Below are 22,967 nucleotides of genomic sequence, written 5' to 3'. Positions count from 1 at the left end.
ACACACACACACAGTGTGTACAGACACACACACACACAGTGTGTACACACACACACACACACACAGTGTGTACACACACACACACACACACACAGTGTGTACAGACACACACACACACACACAGTGTGTACACACACACACACACACACACACAGTGTGTACAGACACACACACACACACACACAGTGTGTACACACACACACACACACACAGTGTGTACAGACACACACACACACAGTGTGTACACACACACACACACACACAGTGTGTACAGACACACACATACACACACACAGTGTGTACACACACACACACACACACACAGTGTGTACAGACACACACACACACACAGTGTGTACACACACACACACACACAGAGTGTGTACACACACACACACACACACACACAGTGTGTACACACACACACACACACACAGTGTGTACACACACACACACACAGTGTGTACGACACACACACACACACAGTGTGTACACACACACACACACACACACACAGTGTGTACAGACACACACACACACAGTGTGTACACACACACACACACACACACAGTGTGTACACACACACACACACAGTGTGTACACACACACACACACACACACAGAGTGTACAGACACACACACACACACTGTGCACACACGCACTGCACACTCCCCCCCCCCGCACACCCCCCACGTGCTCTTCATACACCCCACACACACTCTGCCTCCCCCGGCCCTCCTGTACCCCCACAGATACATCCACCCCCCAGTGCCCCCCATCCTTCCCAGTTCTCCCAGTGCTCTGCAATCTTTCCCAGTCCCCCCAGTTCCCCCCAATCCTTCCTACTGTCCCCAGTCCCCCCCAATCCTTCGCTGTCCCCCCAGTGCCCCCAGCCTTTCCAGTCCTGCCAGTCCTCCCCAATCCTTCCCAGTCTTCCCAGTTCCCTCCAATCCTTCCCACCCCTCTCAGTGCTCCCAATCCTTCCCACTCCTCCCAGTGCCCCCCCATCCTTCCAGTCCTCCTAGTGCCTCCCAATCCTTCCCAGTCCTCCCAATCCTTCCCAGTGCCCCCCAATCCTTCCCAGTCCTCCCAATCCTTCCCAATGCCCCCCAATCCTTCCCAGTCTCCCAATCCTTCCCAGTCCCCCCCAATCCTTCCCAGTCCTCCCAATCCTTCCAGTGCCCCCCAATCCTTCCCACTCCTCCCAATCCTTCCCAGTCCTCCCAATCCTTCCCAGTGCCCCCCAATCCTTCCCAGTCCCCCCAATCCATCCCAGTCCTCCCAATACTTCCCAATGCCCCCAATCCTTCCCAGTCCCCCCAATCCTTCCAGTCCCCCCAATCCTTCCCACTCCTCCCAATCCTTCCCAGTCCTCCCAATCCTTCCCAGTGCCCCCCAATCCTTCCCAGTCCCCCCAATCCTTCCCAGTCCTCCCAATCCTTCCAGTGCCCCCCAATCCTTCCCAGTCCCCCCAATCCTTCCCAGTCCTCCCAAATCCTTCCCAGTCCTCCGATCCTTCCCAGTCCCCCCAATCCTTCCCAGTCCTCCAATCCTTCCCAGTCCCTCCCGATCCTTCCAGTCCCCCCAATCCTTCCCAGTCCTCCCAATCCTTCCCAGTCCTCCCAATCCTTCCCAGTGCCCCCCAATCCTTCCCAGTCCTCCCATCCTTCCCAGTCCCCCCAATCCTTCCCAGTTCCTCCCAATACTTCCCAGTGCCCCCCAATCCTTCCCAGTGCCCCCAATCCTTCCCACTCCTCCCGATCCTTCCCAGTGCCCCCAATCCTTCCCAGTGCCCCCAGTGCCCTTCATCCTGCCCACTCCTCCCAGTTCCCTCCAATCCTTCCCACTCCTCCCAATGCCCCCCAGTCCTTCCCAGTTCCCCCCAGTGTCCCCAGTCGGCCCAGCCGGCCGGGACAAGGAGGCGCGTGCGGAGGCTGAGGCCGTGTTTATGGGATGGCGGGACGCGCGGACGCCGCGTTACAAAACGAGGACCAGTACATACATACGTACATATATATATAGTATATACACCACAGGTATACGTGTGAGATTAAATAACCCCAGCACCCCCCCGGGGCTCTCGCTCCCCGCCCCCCCTTTAAATACTCCCCCCCCCCTCCCCAAGTGGCTCCAATCCAGTCGGACCCCCCATCCCCGTGCCCCCCCCCCCCCCCCCCCCCACGTGCCCCCCTCCTCCCCCTCCCAGTATAACCAGCTCTGGCTCCCAGTTGCCCCACATCCAGTTACTGTCGGAGACTCGGTACTTCGGGGAGGGGGGGGCAAAATAGAAACAAAAAAATAAAGGGGTTCCCCCTGGGCCGAGAGGCTGAGACCCCCCCGACCCGGCTGGGGTTGGCCAGTGGTGGGGGGTGTCCCAGCCCCAGAGAAATACTGTGATTTATTGGGGGGGGGGGGGTGTGGGGGGTGGTATTTACAGTTGGGGGGGGCGGGTGAGAGCGTCGCCCCCCACCCTGGAGGGGGACACCGGTGTGTGTCCCCCCCCCCCGTCCAGGGAAGGCGAAAGCCCTGGGCTCGGGAAGGGTAGTGGCGGGTGCTGGGGGGGGGGGCACTGGGGGCACCCCCCAGCCGTGCCCCTGCAGTGGGGGTGCTGGGCAGCCCCCCCATCCACGGGGAGGGGGGGGGGGCGGGGGGGGGCTGGTACCCCCCCCGCCCGCCCACTGTAGGGGTTGGCAAAGGCTGAGGGGGTCCCTCCTGCCTGGCGGTGGTGGCACTGGGGGGGGGGGGGGGGGGGTGCGGGGGGGGGGGGCACTTGGGGTCCCCCCCTCCACAGCGAAGGTCCAGGGTGTCCCGGGTACCGAACCCGAGGGGGGCACCTCGCTGCGGGGACGGGGTCAAGTCCACGGGGGGGGGGCCCAAAGGCAACCGGCCCCCCCCGCCGGTGCTTCAGGTGAGTTCCAAGAGGAGGAGCTGGGATGGGGCCGGGGGGCGGGGGGGGGGGGGGGGGGGGGCTTCCAGCGTTCTCCCCCCTTTGGTCCCCAGTATGGCTCACATTTGGGGGGTTGGGGCATTTCTGCCTCCCCCCCCCCCCCCCCCCCAGCATCCAAGCAGGGTGCCAGCTCTGTGTCCGAGGGGGGGGGGGGGTGTCACGTTGAGGAGAGGGTGCGCTTGGGGAGGGGGGAGGCCTGGGGGGGGCTGTACCCCCCCCGATCGGTCCATCACGTCACACGAGACTCACACTGGACACAGACACGAACGCGGGGTGTCCACCCCCCCCAAACCCCCCCCCCCGACCCGAGACGCACCCTGCCCCCCCCCCTCCGCTGTCTGTGCCCCCAGGGGGGAAAGTGGGGGGCACCAGGAGGCCTTGGCGGGGGGGGGGGTGTCTCGCCTCCTCCCCATTGGGGAAGGGGTGGGGAGTGGGGGGGGGGGGCAACAGGACTGGGGGGAGAGGGCCCCCCCCCCGAAATCGCTGTGGTTTGAGGGTGGTTTAAGTCGGGTTGGAATTTTTCAAAGTCTGCAGCTTGGCCTCCAGTTCAGAGATCTGAAAAACAGCAAAGGGGAGAGGTCTCAGCGGGGGGGGGCCGGGGGGGGCTTGGGGGCCGGGTGGGGGGCACGGGGCTGGTGTGGGGGGGACACACACACAGGGACATGGGTGCGAACATGTGGCGGGGGGGGACAGGGCTGGGGGGGACAGGGTGAGGATACAGGGATGGGGATACAGGGGTGGGCACATGGGGGGGGGACACTGGACTGGGGGGGGACAGGACAAGGGGGCAGGACATGGGGGTGTTGGGGTGGGGGGGAGACACGAGGCTGGGGGGACAGCAGGGGATGGAGGGCAGGGGGACAGCGGGGGGAGGGTGCTGGAGGGTTGGGGGGGGCAGACTGGGGGCTCGGGGGGGGGCTGCAGGCAGGTGGGGGGTGAGTCTCTGTGGGACGTCAGGGGGATATTTGAGGGTGACGGAGGAGGGCGTAAGGGGTGGGCACATGGTGGGGGGGGGGCAGTGGGCTCTGCTGGGTGTCAGGGTACCCCCCCCCCACCCCACTACCCCCCTGCACACTGGTGCCCCCCAGCCGGGCGGGTGCCGCCCCCCCCCGCTGCCACCCACGGCAGCCCCCCCGGGCGCTGCGGGATCCCGGGGGATCCGGTGACCCCACGGAGGATCTGCTATGCCCCAGCACAGCTCTGGGCACCCCCCCGCCGCGGGGGGGGGCGGGGTGGGGGCCGGGGGGGGTGATCCAGTGTAGCTAGCGTGGAATCCAGTGCGATCCTGTTGTGGGATCCAGCATGACCAGCATGGGATCCAGCTCCCAACAGAGGATCGAGCGCGACCCCGGGCCTGGCGCAGATCTACCCGGGAACCCCCTGGGGGATCCAGTGCCTAAGCAGATCTCTTTCGATCCATTATTATGGGATGTCAGACCCTGAAGCAGGATCCACTGCGACCCAAACCCTAGGCAGATCCACTGCAAATCCAGTGTGGGATCCGGTGCCGGGAGGAGCATCGGGCGTGCGCCAGCACCCGAGCAGATCCCCCCCGCGAGCCGGTGCAGGGCGCAGCGGCGGGAGCACAATCCGGTGGGAGGCCGGCACCCAAAAGCAGATCCACCGCGATCCGGCGTGGGATCCAGCGGTCGGAGCTCAGTCCGGAGGGGAGCCAACGCCCCACGCAGCTCCGCTACCACCCGGCGCGGGATCCGGCGGTTGGCGCGAGCCGGCGCCCGGAGCAGATCTGCTGCGATCCATCCTGGGGATCCAGCGGCGACGTGGGAAGCCCGTGGGCCGCGATGGCGGCGGCGTGGCGGGGGGGGAGCGGCGTGGCGCAGCGGGGGCCGGACGGCGGCGGGGCCGAGGCCGGGGCCGGCCGTGCCCGCGGGGCTCAGGGGCAGCCCGCGTCCCGGCGCCCGGTGCCCACCTTCTCCTGCAGCTTCTCCATCTCCTCCTTGTGCCGCCAGCTCCGACTCCTCCAGAACCCGCCGCTGCGCCGTCTCCTTCTTCAGGAACTCGATCTCCCTGCGGGAGTCCAATGCAGGGGTGCACGTCATCCCCCACCCAGAACTGGGGAGACCCCGGTGAGGTGGGACAGGCTGGGGAGGACCTCGGGACTTCAGAGTGTCCCATGCTCAGTGGGGTGGTGGTGCCCAGGATGGTCCATGCCCAGGGGATGGTCCATGGCCAGGGATGAGGGATGCCCGGGAAGGAGCTGGTGCCCCAGGGATGGGTCCCCACCAAGAGGAAGGACCTTGTCCAGAGGATGGTCCATGCCCAGGAAGGATTGGTGCCCCAGGGATGGGTGCCCATCAAAGGGAAGGTCCTTGCCCAAGGGAAGGTCCCTGCCCAGGGGATGAAGGGTGCCCACAAAGGATTTGGTGCCCCAGGGATGGATTTCTGCCCAGGGGACGGTCCAGGCCCAGAGAACGGTTCATGCCCAAGGGATGGTCCATGCCCAAGGACAAAGGGTGCCCAGGAAGGGGTCGGTGCTCCACGGGTGGGTCCCCACCAAGGGCATGGTCCATGCCCAGAGAATGGTCCATACCCAAAGGACGGTCCGTGCCCAGGGAAAAGGGGTGCCCAGGAAGTGGTTGGTGCCCCCACGATGGGTCCATGCCCAGGGGGATGCTCCACGCCCAGGGAGGGGGAACGGTGCCCAGGGCCCGGCGCTGCCCTCACTTTTGCTGGTACTCCTTGATGAGCCTCTTGGCCTTGGCTGTACTTGCGTTCCAGGGTCTGGTACTGGGCCTGCGTCTCCTTGAGGTGCTCGTCCAACGGGCCTGGCAGAGGTTCTGCGCCTCCATCCAGTACCCCTCCAGTTTCTCCATCCGCTCCTTGTTCTCCTCCACGCTCTGCTCCAGCTGGGCCTTCTCGGCCCGCCAGCGTGCCTTCTCCTGCTCCAGGCACTGCAGCTGGGGGACAGCGGGTCAGGGCACGGCACGGCCAGGGAGCAGGCATGGCATGGCATGGCACGGCACGGCATGGTGAGGGGTCTGGGGGGAGATGTGGGGAGCTAGGAGGGCAGGGGAGATGGAGATCCAGGGGGATCAGGGGAGATGGAGATCCAGAGGGGTCAGGGAGATGGAGATCCAGGGGGATCAGGAGATGGAGATCCAGGGGGTCAGGGAGATGGAGATCCAGGGGGTGTCAGGGAGATGGAGATCCAGGGGGGGTCAATGAGATGGAGATCCAGGGGGATCAGGGAGATGGAGATCCAGGGGGTGTCAGGGAGATGGAGATCCAGGGGGTCAGGGAGATGGAGATCTGGGGGGTGTCAGGGGAGATGGAGATCCAGGGGGTCAGTGAGATGAAGATCCAGGGGGTCAGGGGAGATGGAGATCCAGGGGGGGGTCAGGGAGATGGAGATCCAGGGGTCAGGGAGATGGAGATCCAGGGGGTCAGTGAGATGAAGATCCAGGGGGTCAGGGGAGATGGAGATCCAGGGGGGGGTCAGGGAGATGGAGATCCAGGGGGTCAGGGGAGATGGAGATCCAGGGGGTCAGGGAGATGGAGATCCAGGGGGTCAGGGAGATGGAGGAGGGGTCCCTCCCGCCTGCAGGGAGCCAGGGCACCCTCTCACCTTCCTCTTCAGCTGCTGGATCTCGGCCTCGGTGACGGCGTGCTTGATCTGGAGCTGCGAGAGGAGCCGGGTGTTCGCATGGGGAGGGCACAAGCGCTGCCGCATGCGGGGCACGTTCCCCTGGCACGCCCCTCCCCCTCCACCCCATCCCTTCCTCACCTCCTTGAACTTGTGCACCAGTTTTTCGGGGTCCATCTCCACAGGGGAGAGTGTGTCCTCATTCTCGGCCAGCTCGAACACCTCGATGGCCATCTCACCGCTGGGGAACATGGGGCTCATCTCCTCCTCCTCGTCCGTGGCGTACTCGCCCGTCTGCGGAGGGCACAGACCAGCGTTGGCACGTGGTGGTCCCCATCCTGGCACCCCCACCCCATCCCACCTGGGGAAACTGAGTCACTGGCCCCTTATCAGGTGGGGGCAACCACATCCATCCCCTCCTGGGTGGGTGCTGTCCCCCTCACCTCCTCGTCGTCCTCAGTGTACTGGGTGTAGCGCTGCTCGATCATCTCCCGCTGCCACCGCTCCTGCTCCAGCGTCTGCTGGATCAGCTGGGCCACCTCGCTCTGCTCCCCTGGCTTCTCCCGCCCGATGAGGAACCTGGGGGAACAGCGGGGCTCAGCCAGGGATGGGGGGGCTCCAACCAGGGGGGCCTGGGGTGGGGGACACCTGGACGGCACAGCCAGGGGACTGGGGAGGCTCAGCCAGGGGACATCCCTGCTGGGACAGGCAGTGCTGCTGGGGGTGCTGAATTTGGGGGGGATGTTATGGGTCCTGTGGATGAGTTGGGGGGCTGGGGGGGATCCTGGGTTGATGTGGGGTCATTTTGAGGGGCAGGGGGCACTACTAGGTTGGCACAGGGCAGGCAGTGGGCACGGGGACTGGGGGGCAGAGGTGCTTTGGGGACAGCCCAGCCTGGGAGGTGCTTTGGGGACCGGCTATGGGGCAGGGTGCCACAGGTGGCCCAGCACGGGCTGTGGGGGTCTCCCAGCCCCCCCCCCAAACCTCCCAGCCTCAGACCCTACCGGACGCGGCCCTTGGTGTTCCTGAGGACAGAGGCGGCGAAGCTCTGCGTCACGCCCACCAAGCTGGTGCCATCCACCTCCACGATGAGATCGTTCACCTGGATCCTGGGGACAAGGGGACCGTCACGACGAGGCCACCCCTTGACCACCTGCCCAGCATCTCCCACCCCTGGGAACATCTGGCACATCTGCCTGCTCCCACACCAGCTCCTCCAGCACTACCCAGGCCCGTGGATCTAGCGGGGACGCGAGTGGGTGTTTCGGGCAGGGCAGCCCTTACCTGCCGTCCCGGTGGGCCGCCCCACCCTCCGTCACCGTCTTGACGAAGATGCCCAACTTCTCCAGGCCCATGTCGGCCCCCGCACCCATGCCGATGATGCTGATCCCCAGCCCTTCGGAGTCTGTGGAGACAGAGAGCCACGTCCTGGAGGGGTGGCAGCGGCCACCCAACGCTGATGGAGTCACCTCCAACCCATCACCAAGGCGCTGCTGGAGTCCTCTGGTGCAGATCAGGGCGAGGACCCACCTTTCTCCAGCTCCACGGGGAAGAGGTCGAGCCGCTCCACCCTCTTCTCCAGCTCATACTCAGCCGACGCAGCCATGGGGTCAACGTCTTCATTGCGGCGGTCGTAGTCTTCGTTGGAGTAAGTGCTGAAGACCTGCCGGGGTGGAGGGAGCTGCTCAGCGAGGAAGCAGGACAGGGTGGGAAAACACCGCGGCCATCCACTGCCCCAGCACCGGCAGCACCCACAGCCGAGGGGGCATCCCAGGGCGGGAGGAGCCCTGGGCAGGGGCATGGGGGGTGTTATTGAGCCTATGAGACACTGGAGAATCCCCCCAAGTCATGTCATGGGGTGAGGGGGAGTTTGAGGAAGCACTGAGGGTTTGGGGGTAGCCCGGGGAGCAGAGATGATGTCGTGTCCTGCACCCCACGGAAGGATGGGTGGGGGGTGGATGGATGGACGGATGGATGGATGGATGGATGGAGGGATGGATGGATGGATGGAGGGAGGGAGGGAGGGATGGATGGATGGATGGATGGATGGATGGAGGGATGGATGGAGGGATGGAGGGATGGATGGATGGATGGATGGAGGGAGGGAGGGATGGATGGATGGATGGATGGATGGATGGATGGATGGAGGGATGGATGGAGGGATGGATGGATGGAGGGATGGAGGGATGGAGGGATGGATGGATGGATGGATGGAGGGAGGGAGGGATGGATGGAGGGATGGAGGGATGGATGGACGGATGGATGGAGGGATGGATGGATGGATGGATGGATGGATGGATGGATGGAGGGAGGGAGGGATGGATGGATGGATGGATGGATGGAGGGAGGGAGGGATGGATGGATGGATGGATGGATGGATGGATGGATGGATGGAGGGAGGGAGGGAGGGATGGATGGATGGAGGGAGGGAGGGAGGGAGGGAGGGAGGGAGGGATGGATGGATGGATGGAGGGATGGATGGAAGGAGGGAGGGAGGGAGGGAGGGAGGGAGGGAGGGAGGGAGGGAGGGAGGGAGGGAGGGAGGGAGGGAGGGAGGAAGTGTCCAAGCACTGGCTGCTCTCAGTCACAGAGTTTGGGGAGGGCAGAACCGGCTTGTTCCCCCTCTCCTCCCATCACCCCTTCCCCAGGCCGGGGCTCCCAGCTCTCAGCCACCACCTTCTCATGGTCTAAACTGCCCCACGGGAGCAGGGAAGGGCTCTCCCCTTGGGGCAGCCTCACCTCCTCTGCCCTTCCCTGCACCCCACCCCTGCCTGGGCACCTCCGTGCCAGCCTGGGCTGCCAGCCCAGAGCCCAGGGACCCAAACCCACCATCGTGCCTGGGAGAGGTAAATCCCACCGTAACTTTGGGGTTGGTTTATTCCCCTGGGTTTATACCTGGCAGGGTCAACTTCTTGCCTCCGTGTACTTGCCTGGAGGGATACCTCAGGCATGGGGAGCACCAGGGGCTCTGCGGGCCTTGGGGGCCCACAGGTCGCCCCTGTCCCCAGGTCTCCATCCCCCTGTGCCCACCTGTCTCCGTTGGGCTTCACTTGCAGGGTGCCTGGGCACCAAGGAGGGGTCAACCTTGGGGCTGGGACTGTCCCCATCCTCCTGGGTGTCTGGGGACACAGAGGTCCCCAACCACCTTCAGTCCCAAGGGACCGGGGACAGGGATGGCTGGGGTTGCTGAGGCCTCGTGGCAGCCCCTGTCTGGGGCTGGGGAGGGGACCCGAGCAGGACCCGAGCAGGACACATACGGTCCTCCAAGATGGCAAATCCCTGGGGACACGGACCCCCAGCCCAGAACAGCCCCAAATCCCCCCACACCAGCTCAGGAGGTGCTGGGGGCACCCCCCGCACTCACCCTGGGGCTGCGTGCCACCGTGCCAGGCACCGAGGTGCTCCTGGCCGAGGTTGGATGTGCCACCAGGATGATGTCCCCAGCCTGGAGCTGGAGTGAGGTGTTGTGTCCCTGCACCCCAGGAGGTGGCCAGAACCCCTCTCCGGATGGGGCCAGGCTGGGCGGGTGCTGAGCCTGGCAGATGTCCCCAGATGGGCCCCAGCCTGGTGATGCCGCCAGGGCAAGTGGATTAGGGCTAACACAGCAGCGGGTGTTAGGGATGAGCGTCAAGGGCCATCACACAAAGCCCGGTGACACCCACAGATGGGCAGGACCCACCCGGGTGGGCACCCAGGTGTGCCAGGGATGAGCAGGGCAGGGGGCATGCGTCTGATCCCCCCACCGTCCACACGCAGTTCCCGGGGGCCTGTGGGCAACCGAGCCCACAGCCACGGGCACATGGACCAGCTCATCCTGCTGTGCCCCCCACCCCTGTCCACGGGTCCTGGGGGGTTTGGGACATGCTGGGGGCCTGGAGCGGGTTCCAAGGGAGAAGTCAGAGCTGGCACGTGCCGTGGGGAAGGGGCTGGTGGCCAGTGCCCCCCTCCCTGGGCACAGGGTGGTCACTGTGGGCCTCATGCTAGGGCTGGGTGGGGGTCCCCAGCACTCCTGGCCCCAACCTCTGCAGAGGGTTTGGGGGGCTCAGCATCACCCATGCACCCAGGGAGGGGGAGTCGGGGTGCTCAGACGCCAGGGTCCCCTCCCCACCTGTGCACATGGGACCCCCTCCATCACCCCGAGGTGGGACGTGGGTAAAAGCGAGAGGCTGATGGCTGTGCTGGGGGAGCAGAGCACCCCAAAAAAGCCCCGCTGCTCATTCATGGGGGGGAAACACCCTTCCCAGGGCCTGGCTGGCCGGTTCCCACAGGACCAAGACCCCCTGCAGCACGCAGCCACCCAGCACATTGTCACCGCTGTCCCCTGGCCGGGCCACGGCGGTCCCCGTCCCCCCGTCCCAGGTGGGGCCACCCACCCGCTCTGACTCAGAGCCAGAATATAGGCCGGGGCTCTAAAAATAACGCAGCTCCGGCACAAAGCAATTGCTGCTCCTCCGGTCGGGGGGATTCGAGCAGGAGATAACACCCCAAAATAGATGCACGGCCCTTTCTCCCCCCACCCATCGCCGGGGGAATATCCCAGATGGGGACCCCAAACCCAGCCAGGGTCCCTGCTGGGGAACGGGGAGGGACGGATGATGCTGTCCCCCACCCGGCCGTGCCGCCAAGACACTTCCCCTTCCTCCACTTCCCGAAACGGTTCTGGGCGCCGGGCTAGGCCCATGACGGGGGGCAAATACCCCCCTCCGCCACCACCTTGTCCCCAGGACCCCCGATTTGGGAGGAATCCCAGCACCAAGGGACCCCCGAGGACCAAGGGCAGAGGGTGGCGGTGCAGCCACCCCACCCAGCACCCCATAGCCGGATATTTCAGGCATCCCCACCCAAAATATGGGGTGGGTCTTGGCCCGTCCCAGGCACGGCGGTGGGTTGGCACTGGGTGCTGTGCACGACCCACCCCAGCGGGTCCCTGTGTCACCCCTCCCTGCCACACCGGCCCCAGGGTGGACCCTCGCTAGTGGGGGGGGGCCCAGGCCATGCCAGGGCAGGGCCCTTCGTTAGCCAGCTCGTTAGCCAGGCCCAGGCGGCTGCCTTCCCTCCCCCAGTGCATGGGCATGGCCAAGTGGAGTGCCATGGCCCATGGCTGGGGGGGCAGACCCCCACCCCACCTCCCAGTCCACAGCACCAGCCTCCCCAAAGGGGTGGTTTGAGGGGTGACACCTCACCCTGGGGTACCCCCCACCCCTGGTTTCCCCCCCGCCAGCCCCAGGCAGTCTCACCTGGATGGGGGCCGTGCTGAACTGGATCTTGCGGTTGGGGACAGGCTCCTCTTCCTCGGACAGCCCGGGGATCTCCACACAACCAGACTCGGGCTCGTACAGCCCTTCGGCCTCCTCCTCCTCCTCCAGCCCGCTGCCCCCCGAGTCCTCCCCGAGCCCGCTGTAGGCACTTATGTCCACCAGGTCCGCCTCGGAGAAGTCCTCCTTCTTGGCCTCCTCGTAGGCATCGCCCTCCTCTGCCCGCTCGCCCTTGACGCCCTCCTCGCCCACGGCCACCCCCGAGCCTCCTTCCAACCGAGGGGCGGTGGGCGCCGGAACCTCGGCCCCCTTGGCCGGTTGGGGCGCGGGCACCGGTTCACCCGCTGCTGTCGCCTCCTCCTCCTCCTCCTCCTCGGCCTCGCCGCTCTCCTCTACCTCCACCGGCTTGATCTTGCAGACCTCCTGCACCCGGGGGGTGGCCGTCTCCTTCTCCGCCGGCCGGCTGCTCTTCCCCGCTGCCTTCTCCTCCTCCGACGGCCTGGCTCGTGCCGGGGTGGTGTGGCCATCACTCAACCGTCCGGCCTCGGGGCTTGGCAAGAAGACCCGAGGTCGCTTGCCCACCACCTTGGCGTTGAGTGGTCCTCCTGCTCGCCCCGGCGCCTTATGGAGGTTGTTACGGAGGTCGGCCTTCTCGAAGACGGCGCTGAGCTGGCTGACGGTGGGCGAGACGGCTTCAGTGTCCAGCTTGTCCAAGGACTCGGTGCTGCCGTTGAACCTCACCACCACGTCCAGTTTACGGTCCTGGAAACCGGCTCGTTCCTTACGTAGCAAGAGCTTGGTGGTGGTGGCCTTCTCCTGCGGGCTCCTCTCGAAGATCTTACGGGTCTCCTGCAGCTTGGAGAAGGGTTTGTCGGGTTTGGAGTCGAAGCGGCTGACCCTCTCCGAGACGCTGGTGCCCAGCTTGAGCAGGTTGCCCTGGTCCATGCTCTCGCTGAGACTGCCGGCCCGGGGCAAGGAGAGGCGGACGGGCTTCTCCTTGGCCTTGGCCAGGTCGCAGGCGCCCTCGGGGCCGGGCGCCGTCCCCATCTGCAGGAACATGTTCTTGATACGGTGAACGTTGGAGCCATACTTCTTACCCCGGCTTTTCTTGCCGTCTTCGCCATCGGCCTCCTTTGTGGGTGCCAGGGCCTGGATGGTGGCCTCGTAGGCATTACGGTGGGGGGACGCGCTCCGCAGACCCCCACCGCCCGTCGCCCCGCCGGAGGGGGACCCCCCGCCGGCGGCCGCCCCGCCGCCTGCCTCCGTCCTCAACATGCCGCCACCGGGCCGCCGCGCCGCATCGCCCGCCGCCGCCACCGCCGCTCCCCCCGGTCACGCCGCGGCCCCTCGCCGGCTACAGCGGCATGGGGAGGGGGATGCCGCCCGGGGTGGGGGGGGGCCACCGCCGGCACACCTGCACCGGCCCGCGGGGGGCTGCGGGGCCCGGTCAGGCCATGTCCATCCCGGGGGGCCCCCTCCGCCCCGGCCCTCCTTCCTTCCTCCCTTCTCCTCCTCTTCCCCTTTCTCTGTGGCTGGTGATGGAGCCGCTGCTGCCTGCGATCTGCCCGCCCCGCTGCCCGCAGAGCCCTCTGGGTCTTAGCGGCGCGCTCGCTCTTCCTCTTCCTCGCCGCCGCGCTTCGGCCTCGTCGCCGCCACCGCCTCAGCCAGGCCACGAGGACCCCCCAGGACCCCCACTTGCCACCGAGATGCCGCAGGGTCCCCTCCCCACCGCTGCACGGGGGTCCCCTCCCTGTGGCATGGCCCCCCCCGCCAGCATCCGTGCTGTGCCGTGTGTCCCCCCCTGGTTTTTCCGGTGGTGCCGCCCCCCCAGCTCTGTCCCCATGTCCCCCCCCAGCTCTGTCCCCCACTGTGCCTGTCTGCTTCAGCTCCTGTCCCCCCCAGTTTTGTCCCCATGGCCCCCAGGCTGGTCCCTATGTGCCCTCAGTCCCACCCCTGTACCCCCCAGTTTTGTACCCACAAACCCTGGGTCTCCCCCTACACCCCCCCCACGTGCTGTCCCCATATCCCCATAATTTTGCACCCATGTACGCCCCCATCCCCATATCCCCCCGAGTCTGCACTCGTGTCCCCACCTCCTGTCCCTGTACCCCCCCCTTGCTGTCCCCATATCCCCCCGAGTTTGTACCCACATCCCCCCATCTTATCCCCGTATCCCCCCCGTGTTTGTACCCACGTCCCCCCATCCTGTCCCTGCACCCCCCCCAGGTCTGTCCCCGTGTCCCCCTGCTCCTCTCCATGTGTCCCCTCAGTTTTGTCCACACGTCCCCCCCACTCCCATCCCATGGCACATCCACACACCCATGCCCAAAGCCCCCCCCCCAACTCGAGGTGTCCCGTGGTGTCCCCACAGGGCCCCTATTTACTTTCTGTCCCCATAAATCCATCCCTGGGGTGCAGCACGTCCCCCCCCCCCCCAACACCTCCACCCAGGGGTGGCAGGAGGGGAAACCGAGGCGGGGGGGCCCCGGGCTGGAGGTGGGGGGGGTGCAGTGCTGCTCCCCTGCCTTCCTCCACCTGCCCGGTGATATTTTGGGGGGGTTATTTGGGGGTTTGCTGTCTTTCCATTGGGAATTGGGGGGGGGGGGTCAGAGCTGACAGCCTGGCGCCGTGCTGGGGGTCCCTGCTGCGGGAGGAGCACCCCAAGGGGCTGGGGGACAAGGTGGGGGACACCCCTGCTCCCCCAGGCCGGGGAGCACGCGGGCGCCAGGACCCTGCAGACGTCCCGCGTTGCCCTACGCAGCTTCCCAGCCCTTTGTGCGTGACGCGGCGTGACGAGGCGTGACGTGACGTGACGCGACGCGACATCCCCCCCACGGCCACCCCCTTCCCCTTCCGCTGCCACCATCCCCCCCCCTCCCTCCCTCTCCTTCCCCCCCCCCCCCCCCAAACCCCACCGCAGGGCCTGGCCCCCCGCCACGGGCCCTCCAGTATCCCAGCAGCCTCTGCTTCATCCCACCGGGGGACCCCGCACCCCCACCCATGTACGCACACGCGTGTGCACACGCGTGTTCCCGTCTCGGTGCCGCACAAGGGCCCACGCGTGTGCAGGGCAGCGGTGCTGGCAGGCTGCCTGCACACGCCCGTGGGAGGGTGTCAGCTGTCCCCAAGTGTCCCCCTCACCCTGCTGTGCCCCATCCCGTGTCCCCGCTGCCACCCCCATGAGTGAGGGGCACCAGGACAAGACCCCCCAGGGGATACCCCGCATCCAGGGGATACCCCGCACCCAGGGGACACGGGAGCTTCTCCCCACGTGCTGGAGGGGCTGGGTGCCACAGGGCCTTGGCGGCAGGAGGTGGCCGTGGCAGGGTCCCCCCCCATGTCCCCAGTGGGACCCCCCCAGGGGCCCCCCCCATCCAGGCCAGCCCCGCTGCCTCCGTCAGTCACTCAGCCCTGGCCCCGCGCCCGGGCAGTGGCGAAGATGGAGGCCCCCGAGCTGCTCCGGGTCTGGGTGCTGGCAGGCGAGTGGCAGCCCCGTCACCCCCCCGGGGAGGGGGGACACAGCCAGGCCAGGGGTACCCCCAGAAGGGAAGGGATTGGGGGGACCCCCAGAGAGGGGTGGGGATAGGGGGTGCTGGCGGGAGGGGACAGGGGGGACGTGGCTGCGACGTGACAGAGCTAAATAAAGCTGTCCTGTCCCTCGTGCCAGCTGGGTGTGGGACGGGGGGACCGAGCAGGACCTCTCCCTGAGGGGTCTGGGGCAAGGGAAGGTGCTGTCCCTGTCCCCATCCCTGTCCCCGTCCCCATCCCCTCCTAAATGCAGCCCCCCCCCCTCCTTGTCCCGGGACATCTGGCACCGCAGGGACAGGTTTCTGCCCCAGGCAGGTGCCCCGGGGGGGGTCTGTGGGCACCTGTGGGTCACCTCAGGGTGTCTGGGGAATGGGGAAACTGAGGCAGGGAGGAGCCGAATTCCCCAGCCCCGGCTCTAACCCTGTGTGTGGCCACAGCCGTGGCCCTGGGGGGGTCCCAGGCCGCCCTTCCCGACCACCATGTCCTCCCTGACCACCGCGTCTCCTCTGAGACCGGAGCCATCTTCGTCCACGAGCTGGAGCGGGAGCTGTTCCAGGAGGCCTTCCTCACCGGGCGCGAGGATGATGACGGTGAGGGCCAGGCCACGGGGAGGGGGGACAAGGGGGTGTCCTGCAGTGCCTGGGTTGGGGAGGGGGGGGGGCTGGGACTGTTAATGGGGGGCACTGGCTAATGCCTGCTCCCCATCAGCTGGGCCGTCTGTCTGTCCATCCCTCCATCCATCCCTCCATCCCTCCACCCTTTTGGGGACCCCCAAGCACCCCCCCTTCGCCCCGTCAAACCCACCTGGGAGCAGCATCCCTTCATCCCCCACTGCTGAGATGTTGGGGGTCACCTCAATTTGGGGTCATTCAGCTCAAAAAGGGGAGAGGGACCCCCCCTGGGGTACAGCCGACACAGGGACCAGTTGCGCTTCCTTGTTGGGACCAGTTGGATGGGGACAGGCCTGCTGGGTGGGGATCCGCCTGCAGCACGGCCTGGTGGCACATGTGTCCTCATGCCTGTGTCTGTCCCACCCGTCCGTGTGTCCCGGCGCCCAGTAGCCACCCCCATCACCTTCCAAGCCCACCTTCAGGACCACCCCGACCTGCCGCGGTGGCTGCGGTACATCCAGCGCGATCCCCACCAGCCGGGCTACCTCTACGGTTGCCCCACGGCCACCGAATTGGGCACCCACACCATTGAGGTAGGTGGCCACCCTCAGCCCCATGCCAGGGGGTGACACGGAGGCAGCGGGGGGAGGATGGCATCTTTGGGGGTGTCTCCTTGGCTCGCAGGTGCTGGCGTACAACCGGCGCACCTACGAGACGGTGGCACAGCGCCTCGTCGTCACCGTCATCCCCGCTCCAGGTAAGGGCTGTGCACCCCCAAATCGCACCGAGTCCCCTTGGGATGGGCGTGGGGTGTCCCCACAAGTGCCACATGTCCCCTCGCAGGCGGGGAGCCCCCGTACCAGGGCGAGTTCTTGGTGGGGAACAGGAACGTGGAGGAGCTGCTGCCGGTGGCCACGCGGGACATTTTCCTCCAGGCCACGGCCGGTGTCTGGGAGCAGGACGACCTCCACGTCATCAACGTCACCTCCGCCCTGGACCGGGGCGGCCGCGTCCCGCTGCCCATCGAGGGACGCAAGGAGGGGTACGGGCAGAGCCCCATGGGGGGACATGTGTCCCGGACAGACCCCCAGCTTCTGTGGGTGGGTTTTGGGGGGCGTCACGTCCAACCAGTCCCCCCCTCGGCAGGGTGTACGTGAAGGTGGGCTCCTGGGGCACCTTCTCGCCGTGCCTGGCAGCGGCCGCCTCGCCGCAGAGCCGCTTCCGCTGCAGCCTGGGCCAGCAGCCCCTCGCCTCCTGCTACGACACCTTCGCCCCCCACTTCACCATCCGCTGGTGTAACCTCACCCTGGTGAGACCCACGTGCCCCCCCACCCACCCCATGACACCCCCCGTCCCCTCCATCCCCTCCTAACCATCACCCCATTGCAGCTGCAGGTCTGGCCCAACCCCACGACGCCGGGGCCGGTGTGGGGTTCCGGGGTGCTGGAGGAAGGTGGCGATTTCCAGCCCCCCACCGAGGCCCCCCCCCAGGACCTGCTGCCCGGGTACCTGGTGACGCTGCTGGTGCCGCTGGCGGTGGCCGCGCTGCTCTGCCTGCTCCTGGGCCACCTCATGTGCTGCCGCAGGGAGGGAGTGTGAGTTGGGGGGGGCACACTCAGGGTGGGGGTCCCCCCACCCCAGCCAGGACGTGGGTGCCCCAGGCTGGGTGCCCCTTCCCTGGCCGTCATGGCCCCAGGACAACCTGGGGGTGGTGAGGGCTCTTCTCACCATCATTATATATATTTTTCCCCTTTTTTCTCTGTTTTGTAGGCAAAAACGGGACTTGGAGACATCTGAGTAAGTCCCCGCACCCGGGTTGAGCCGTGTGGGTGCTGGGGGGCTGCTTTTGGGGGGGCTTTGTGGTGGCTGAGCACAGGGATGGCCGGCAGGGATGGGGACGGGGCAGAGAGGGGGACGGCGAGCGGTCGGCTCTCTGGGGGCTGTTATGGAGGTGGTGGAGCCTAAAGGTCCCCCCATCCCAAAGGGGCCCTCCCAGCCCCCCTCCTCCCCTCCCCTCACCTCGACACCCCCCAATAACCCCCCACAGACGCGGGCTGGAGGACAAGAGCTGTTTTACTTCTCCAATAGCCTCGGCCAGACTCAACGGCAGCACAAGGAGGACCCCAACGATGGGGGGCAGACCCCAATGATGGGGGACAGACCCCAATGATGGGGTGCAGCCCCCCAATGATGAGGGGCAGACTCCAGTGATGGGGAGCAGACCCCAATGATGGGGGACAGACCCCAATAATGGAGAGCAGACCCCAATGATGGGGAGCAGATTCCAGCAATGGGGTGAAGACCCCAATGATGGGGGACAAACCGCAGTGATGGGTGGGTGGGAGGACCCCAATGACGGGGGGCATACCCCAATGATAAGAAATGAACCCTAATAATGGGGTGCAGACCCCAGTGATGGGTAGGAAGACCCCAGTGATGGGGATGCCGACGCCCAGTGATGGACAGCAGACCCCAGTGATGGGGGAAAAACCCTAATAATGGGGTGCAGACCCCAATGATGGGGATGCAGACGCCCAGTGATGGACGGCAGACCCCAGTGATGGGGTGCAGACCCCAGTGATGGGTGGCAGACCCCAATGATGGGGATGCAGACCCCCAGTGATGGGTGGCAGACCCCAGTGATGGGCAGCAGACCCCAATGACAGGGTGCAGACCCCAGTAATGGGGATGCAGACCCCCAGTGATGGGGTGCAGACCCCAGTGATGGGCGGCAGACCCCAATGACGGGGTGCAGACCCCCAGTGATGGGTGGCAGACCCCAGTGATGGACGGCAGACCCCAATGACGGGGTGCAGACCCCAATGATGGGGATGCAGACCCCCAGTGATGGGTGGCAGACCCCAGTGATGGACGGCAGACCCCAATGACGGGGTGCAGACCCCAATGATGGGGTGCAGACCCCAGTAATGGGGATGCAGACCCCCAGTGATGGGTGGTGGACCCCAGTGATGGGTGGCAGACCCCAATGACGGGGTGCAGACCCCCAGTGATGGGTGGCAGACCCCAGTGATGGACGGCAGACCCCAATGATGGGGATGCAGACCCCCAGTGATGGGTGGCAGACCCCAGTGATGGGCGGCAGACCCCAATGACAGGGTGCAGACCCCAGTAATGGGGATGCAGACCCCCAATGATGGGGATGCAGACCCCCAGTGATGGGTGGCAGACCCCAGTGATGGGCGGCAGACCCCAATGACGGGGTGCAGACCCCAGTAATGGGGATGCAGACCCCCAGTGATGGGTGGTGGACCCCAGTGATGGGTGGCAGACCCCAATGACGGGGTGCAGACCCCAGTGATGGGTGGCAGACCCCAGTGATGGACGGCAGACCCCAATGACAAGGTGCAGACCCCAAAGATGGGGGACAAACCCTAATAAGGAGGTGCAGATCCCCCCCAAGCGCCTCCCCAAAGGGCTGCGGGTGGGAACACGGGGTGCAGCACCCATTTCTCCTTCCCCTTCAGCATCCAGCTGGTCCACCACACCACCATCCACAGTGACACGGAGGAGCTGAGGCACATGGCCAGCAGCCGGGATGGCCCACGGCCCCTTTCCACCCTTCCCATGTTCAACGTCCGCACGGGTCAACGCATCAACCCCATGCCCGGACCCTCGGATGGTGCCCGTGTCCCCCTCCTCCCATCGTGAGCTGGGGGCGCTGGGTGACACCGGGGTGATGCCAGGGGTGGGGGACAATCCCAGGGATGGATGAAGGGGTGTTTTGATGCTTTTTGGGGGACTTTAGAGGGGACAAAAGCCCAGCAGCGGGCAGAGCCCAGCCGGACGGGCGACTGCCCGTCCGGCTGGGCTCTGCCCGCTGCTGGGCTATTGCCTGGCGCATTTTGGGGGGGTTATAATACTTGAGGGGGGGTCATCAGCATCCGTGAGGCAATACAGGACATCTCCATCCTATTCCCTTCCCCTCCAACCTCCTCTGTCCCACCTGGCCTGATGAAATCCTTAAATATGTGGGAACACCATGGCCCTTTTTTAACCCTTTTTTTTGGGGGGGTGGGGGGAATAAGCTGTTTTCTTCCTGTTTTCCAGGTAATGTGGGTGGCTGCGTTTTTGTCACCTCCCCGGAGGGTGACACCCCGAGGTCCCCGCCGTGGGACAGGGGCTGTAGGGTGGGTTTTGATTGATAAAAGTGGCTGTTTAGTGATGAGATGTGGCTTTTCTGTTTTATTTTTGCTCCCCCCTGCAAGCATCCCAGCCTGGCCCTGGTGGTTGTGGTGGTCTTGGGGGGGTGAAGGGGTGGGGTTGGGGGATGTTTTGGGGTGCAGCCTGCTGCTGGGCTCCTTCTGGCTGCAAGCAGTGCATTGAGTTTGCCAGTTCTCTGCCCCAAAGTTGGATGCACCCTGAGGCTGGGGGGATGCTAAGTGCCACGGGGTTGGGGTCTTGCTTGGGGCGGGGGGGATTCCTGGTGTGTTCCTTCTGCTGGGGAGGGGGTCCTTGTCCCCTCTGCCCCCCTCTTTAGCTGCTTTGATCCATCCATGACCCCCCCCCGCCAAAAACTTGCACCCCTCACAAGGGCTTGGGCTGACCCTGCCACCCACCCCCAGCCCCACGGAGGGGAAGGGGCTTGTGGAGAGTGGATTGGGGATGGGGACAGGGACAATGCAGAGGGGGGGGGACACACACCCACACCCCAGGGCACCCCGATATCCCGCAGCTCACCTGGGTGTCCGTGTCTGGCAGGATCTCGCCTGGAGCCCCCAGCTGCTCCGGCCGCTCGCCCCTTCCACCGCGCAGACCCGCGCATCCCGCTCAGCACCCCCATAACCCCTCCCCGGCCCCCCCAGGGGGTCCCCCCAGTCCAGCCCCTGCCCCTCGCCTCCAAAGAAAGAACCTCTTTCACAGCAGCCCCCCCTCCCTCGCATGGGGCAGGCGCCAGGGTGGGGGTTAGGAAAACACGGGGGCCCCGGGAGGAACAAGGGGACCCATTGACGGGCCGGGGCAGGCGAGGAGAAAGGCGGCATTGAGGCCCCGTCCCGCTGCCTGCGCTGCCTGCGCTGCCTGCGCAGCTCCCCCCGGTGCTGCCGGGGTCTCACTCGTGCCCACCGCCACGGAGCCCCGGGAGCGTGGCACAGGGTGGGCACGGGGCAGCCCGGGGCACCCGCGTGTGCTGCTGGGGGCACGAGGGAGTGTGCACGGCGGGGGCTGGCACGTGGGGAGCACCCACTGCGGGGATGGGGGGCTGGCACCCCCACACCGTGACACTCATATACCATGGCACCCGCACACCGTGACACCCGCACACTGTGACAACCCCATACGGTGACACCCCCACACTGTGCCAACCACACACCGCGACACCCATATACCCTGACACCCCCACACCATGACAACCCCACACGGTGACACCCGCACACCATGACACCCCCCACACCATGACACCCCCCACACCATGACACCCACACACCGTGACACCCATATACCTTGACACCCATATACCGTGACACCCCCACACTGTGCCAACCACACACCGTGACACCCGCACACCGTGACACCCCCACATCATGACACACACCTCTTGCAGCCCAGGATGAGTGTGACACCCCCCCCCATCCCCAATTTCAGTGCGTGTCCTTGCACCCTCCCTCACCCTCTTGCAATGTCTGTGTCCCCCCGCCCTGCTCCCCAACTCCTCCTTTTAGGGGGGCTCCCTGGTCTGAGTGTTCCCCAGCTCTCCTTCCTCCCCTCTCTCCCCCCCCAGCCCCATTTGGGGAGGGGACACACACCAAAGTCTCCTTCACCATGGGTGCACAGTGGCTCTGCCCCCCCTCCCCCAAATCCAGCCCAACCCTCCTTGCTGGGGGGGGTGGGTCCCCCCTTCCTTCCTCTCCCACCCTCCCTCCCCAGGGCAGTGGGGGGCTGAGCGAGGAGGAGGAGGGCAGGGGGGGCCGGCGGGGGCTGTGGTGGGGTGGGAGGACGGACAGGACGGGAGCGCAGAACATCAGCGGGAGCAGAGAGGGAGCAGCCGGGACAAGAGCAGGACCAGGGACGAGGGGCTCCCAACCCCACCGGATCCCCCCACCCCAACCCAGGACCCCCATCCCAACCCCCCCCGAGAGCGAGAGCCGCCGCTGAAGAGCACCTCAGGTTTGTTGGATCATTTCACATGCTTTATTTCAGCAGTCAAAAAAAATAATTAAAAAAAAAAACGAAAAAAAAAAACCAAAAACATTTCAAATTATTATACATATACAAACTAGGTACAAACTCCGGGAGAGCCCGGAGCATCCGCCGGGAGATGGGCCGGCAAACGGGGGTGGGTTCGTGCCCCTCCGTGCCCGGGGGGGGGGAAGGATGGATGGAAGGGTGGGTGGGTGGGTGGATGGATGGATGGATGGAGGGATGGAGGGATGGAAGGGTGGAAGGATGGATGGATGGATGGATGGATGGATGGATGGATGGATGGATGGATGGATGGATGGAGAAAAAGCTGCTGGAAGATGAGAGCGGAGCTGAAAATCCACCTGCTGAACCTGGAAAGTGGGGTTGTCCTTTTTTCCCTTTCGAGGCTTTTAATTTTTTTGGCTCTACCTTGCATTTGCTCCAGGAGTTGCTTGTGGGATGGGTGGAGGGGTTAAATAGCACCTTCAGAAAATTCACAAGTTGAGTTCGGCAGCAAAAAAAAAAGGGGAGAATGAAAATAGAGGGAAATTAAAATAAATCAAGCTGAGTCGCGTCTTTGGAGGCTGTAGCACCAGGCGGTCCCGGGCTCGGGTGTTGCGGGACCAAAATAAAAGAGAATTAAAAAAAAAATAATAAAACAGGATAAAAATCCTGGGGGTAAGAAACCTCAGCGACTCCCGAGGGACCTTGAATGGAGGAAAATAAAAATAAAAGATCAACAGAGCAACAAAATGGGGACCGGGGAGGGGGAAATATTAGAGAAAAATTAGCACCTTTACTCTGAACCTGGCAGGAAAGTCCCGGCATGGCTGAAAAACCCCGAACGAAGCTAAAACTACTTGAAAATGAAAGAAAAATAATG

The 22,967-nt window shown here is 65.3% G+C and overlaps 2 protein-coding genes across 3 annotated transcripts; one reads left to right on the top strand and one right to left on the bottom strand.

Moving 5' to 3' along the window:
* Nucleotides 1-1,931: 1,931 nt before the first annotated feature.
* PPP1R9B (protein phosphatase 1 regulatory subunit 9B) lies at nt 1,932-13,468 on the bottom strand. The gene is given in 13 exon segments (XM_074849177.1): nt 1,932-3,503; nt 4,879-4,911; nt 4,913-4,976; nt 5,634-5,668; nt 5,670-5,729; nt 5,732-5,866; nt 6,535-6,588; nt 6,694-6,846; nt 6,996-7,131; nt 7,557-7,661; nt 7,837-7,957; nt 8,083-8,215; nt 11,790-13,468. Coding segments are annotated over 13 exon segments (2,376 nt in total). The 5' UTR covers nt 13,083-13,468; the 3' UTR covers nt 1,932-3,449.
* A 1,760-nt stretch (nt 13,469-15,228) lies between these two features.
* On the top strand, nt 15,229-20,132 carry SGCA (sarcoglycan alpha). 2 transcript variants are annotated; one of them, XM_074849179.1, is made up of 10 exons: nt 15,229-15,286; nt 15,773-15,925; nt 16,394-16,539; nt 16,631-16,703; nt 16,790-16,988; nt 17,093-17,255; nt 17,336-17,541; nt 17,717-17,743; nt 19,432-19,611; nt 20,015-20,132. In XM_074849179.1, the coding sequence occupies exons 1-10, from the start codon at nt 15,247-15,249 to the stop codon at nt 20,016-20,018; spliced, it is 1,191 nt and encodes a 396-aa protein (XP_074705280.1). In that variant the 5' UTR covers nt 15,229-15,246; the 3' UTR covers nt 20,019-20,132. The 2 variants fall into 2 exon arrangements, with proteins under 2 accessions (XP_074705280.1, XP_074705281.1); XM_074849180.1 differs by lacking the exon at nt 20,015-20,132 and having other exon boundaries at nt 16,397-16,539; nt 19,432-19,713.
* The last annotated feature ends 2,835 nt before the right edge of the window (nt 20,133-22,967 follow it).

This window comes from Strix aluco, chromosome 24, assembly GCF_031877795.1.
Source record: "Strix aluco isolate bStrAlu1 chromosome 24, bStrAlu1.hap1, whole genome shotgun sequence".
Lineage (NCBI taxonomy): Eukaryota > Metazoa > Chordata > Aves > Strigiformes > Strigidae > Strix > Strix aluco.
The sequence above is the reverse complement of the archived record's forward strand: the minus strand, read 5'-3'. Positions and strand labels throughout refer to the sequence as shown.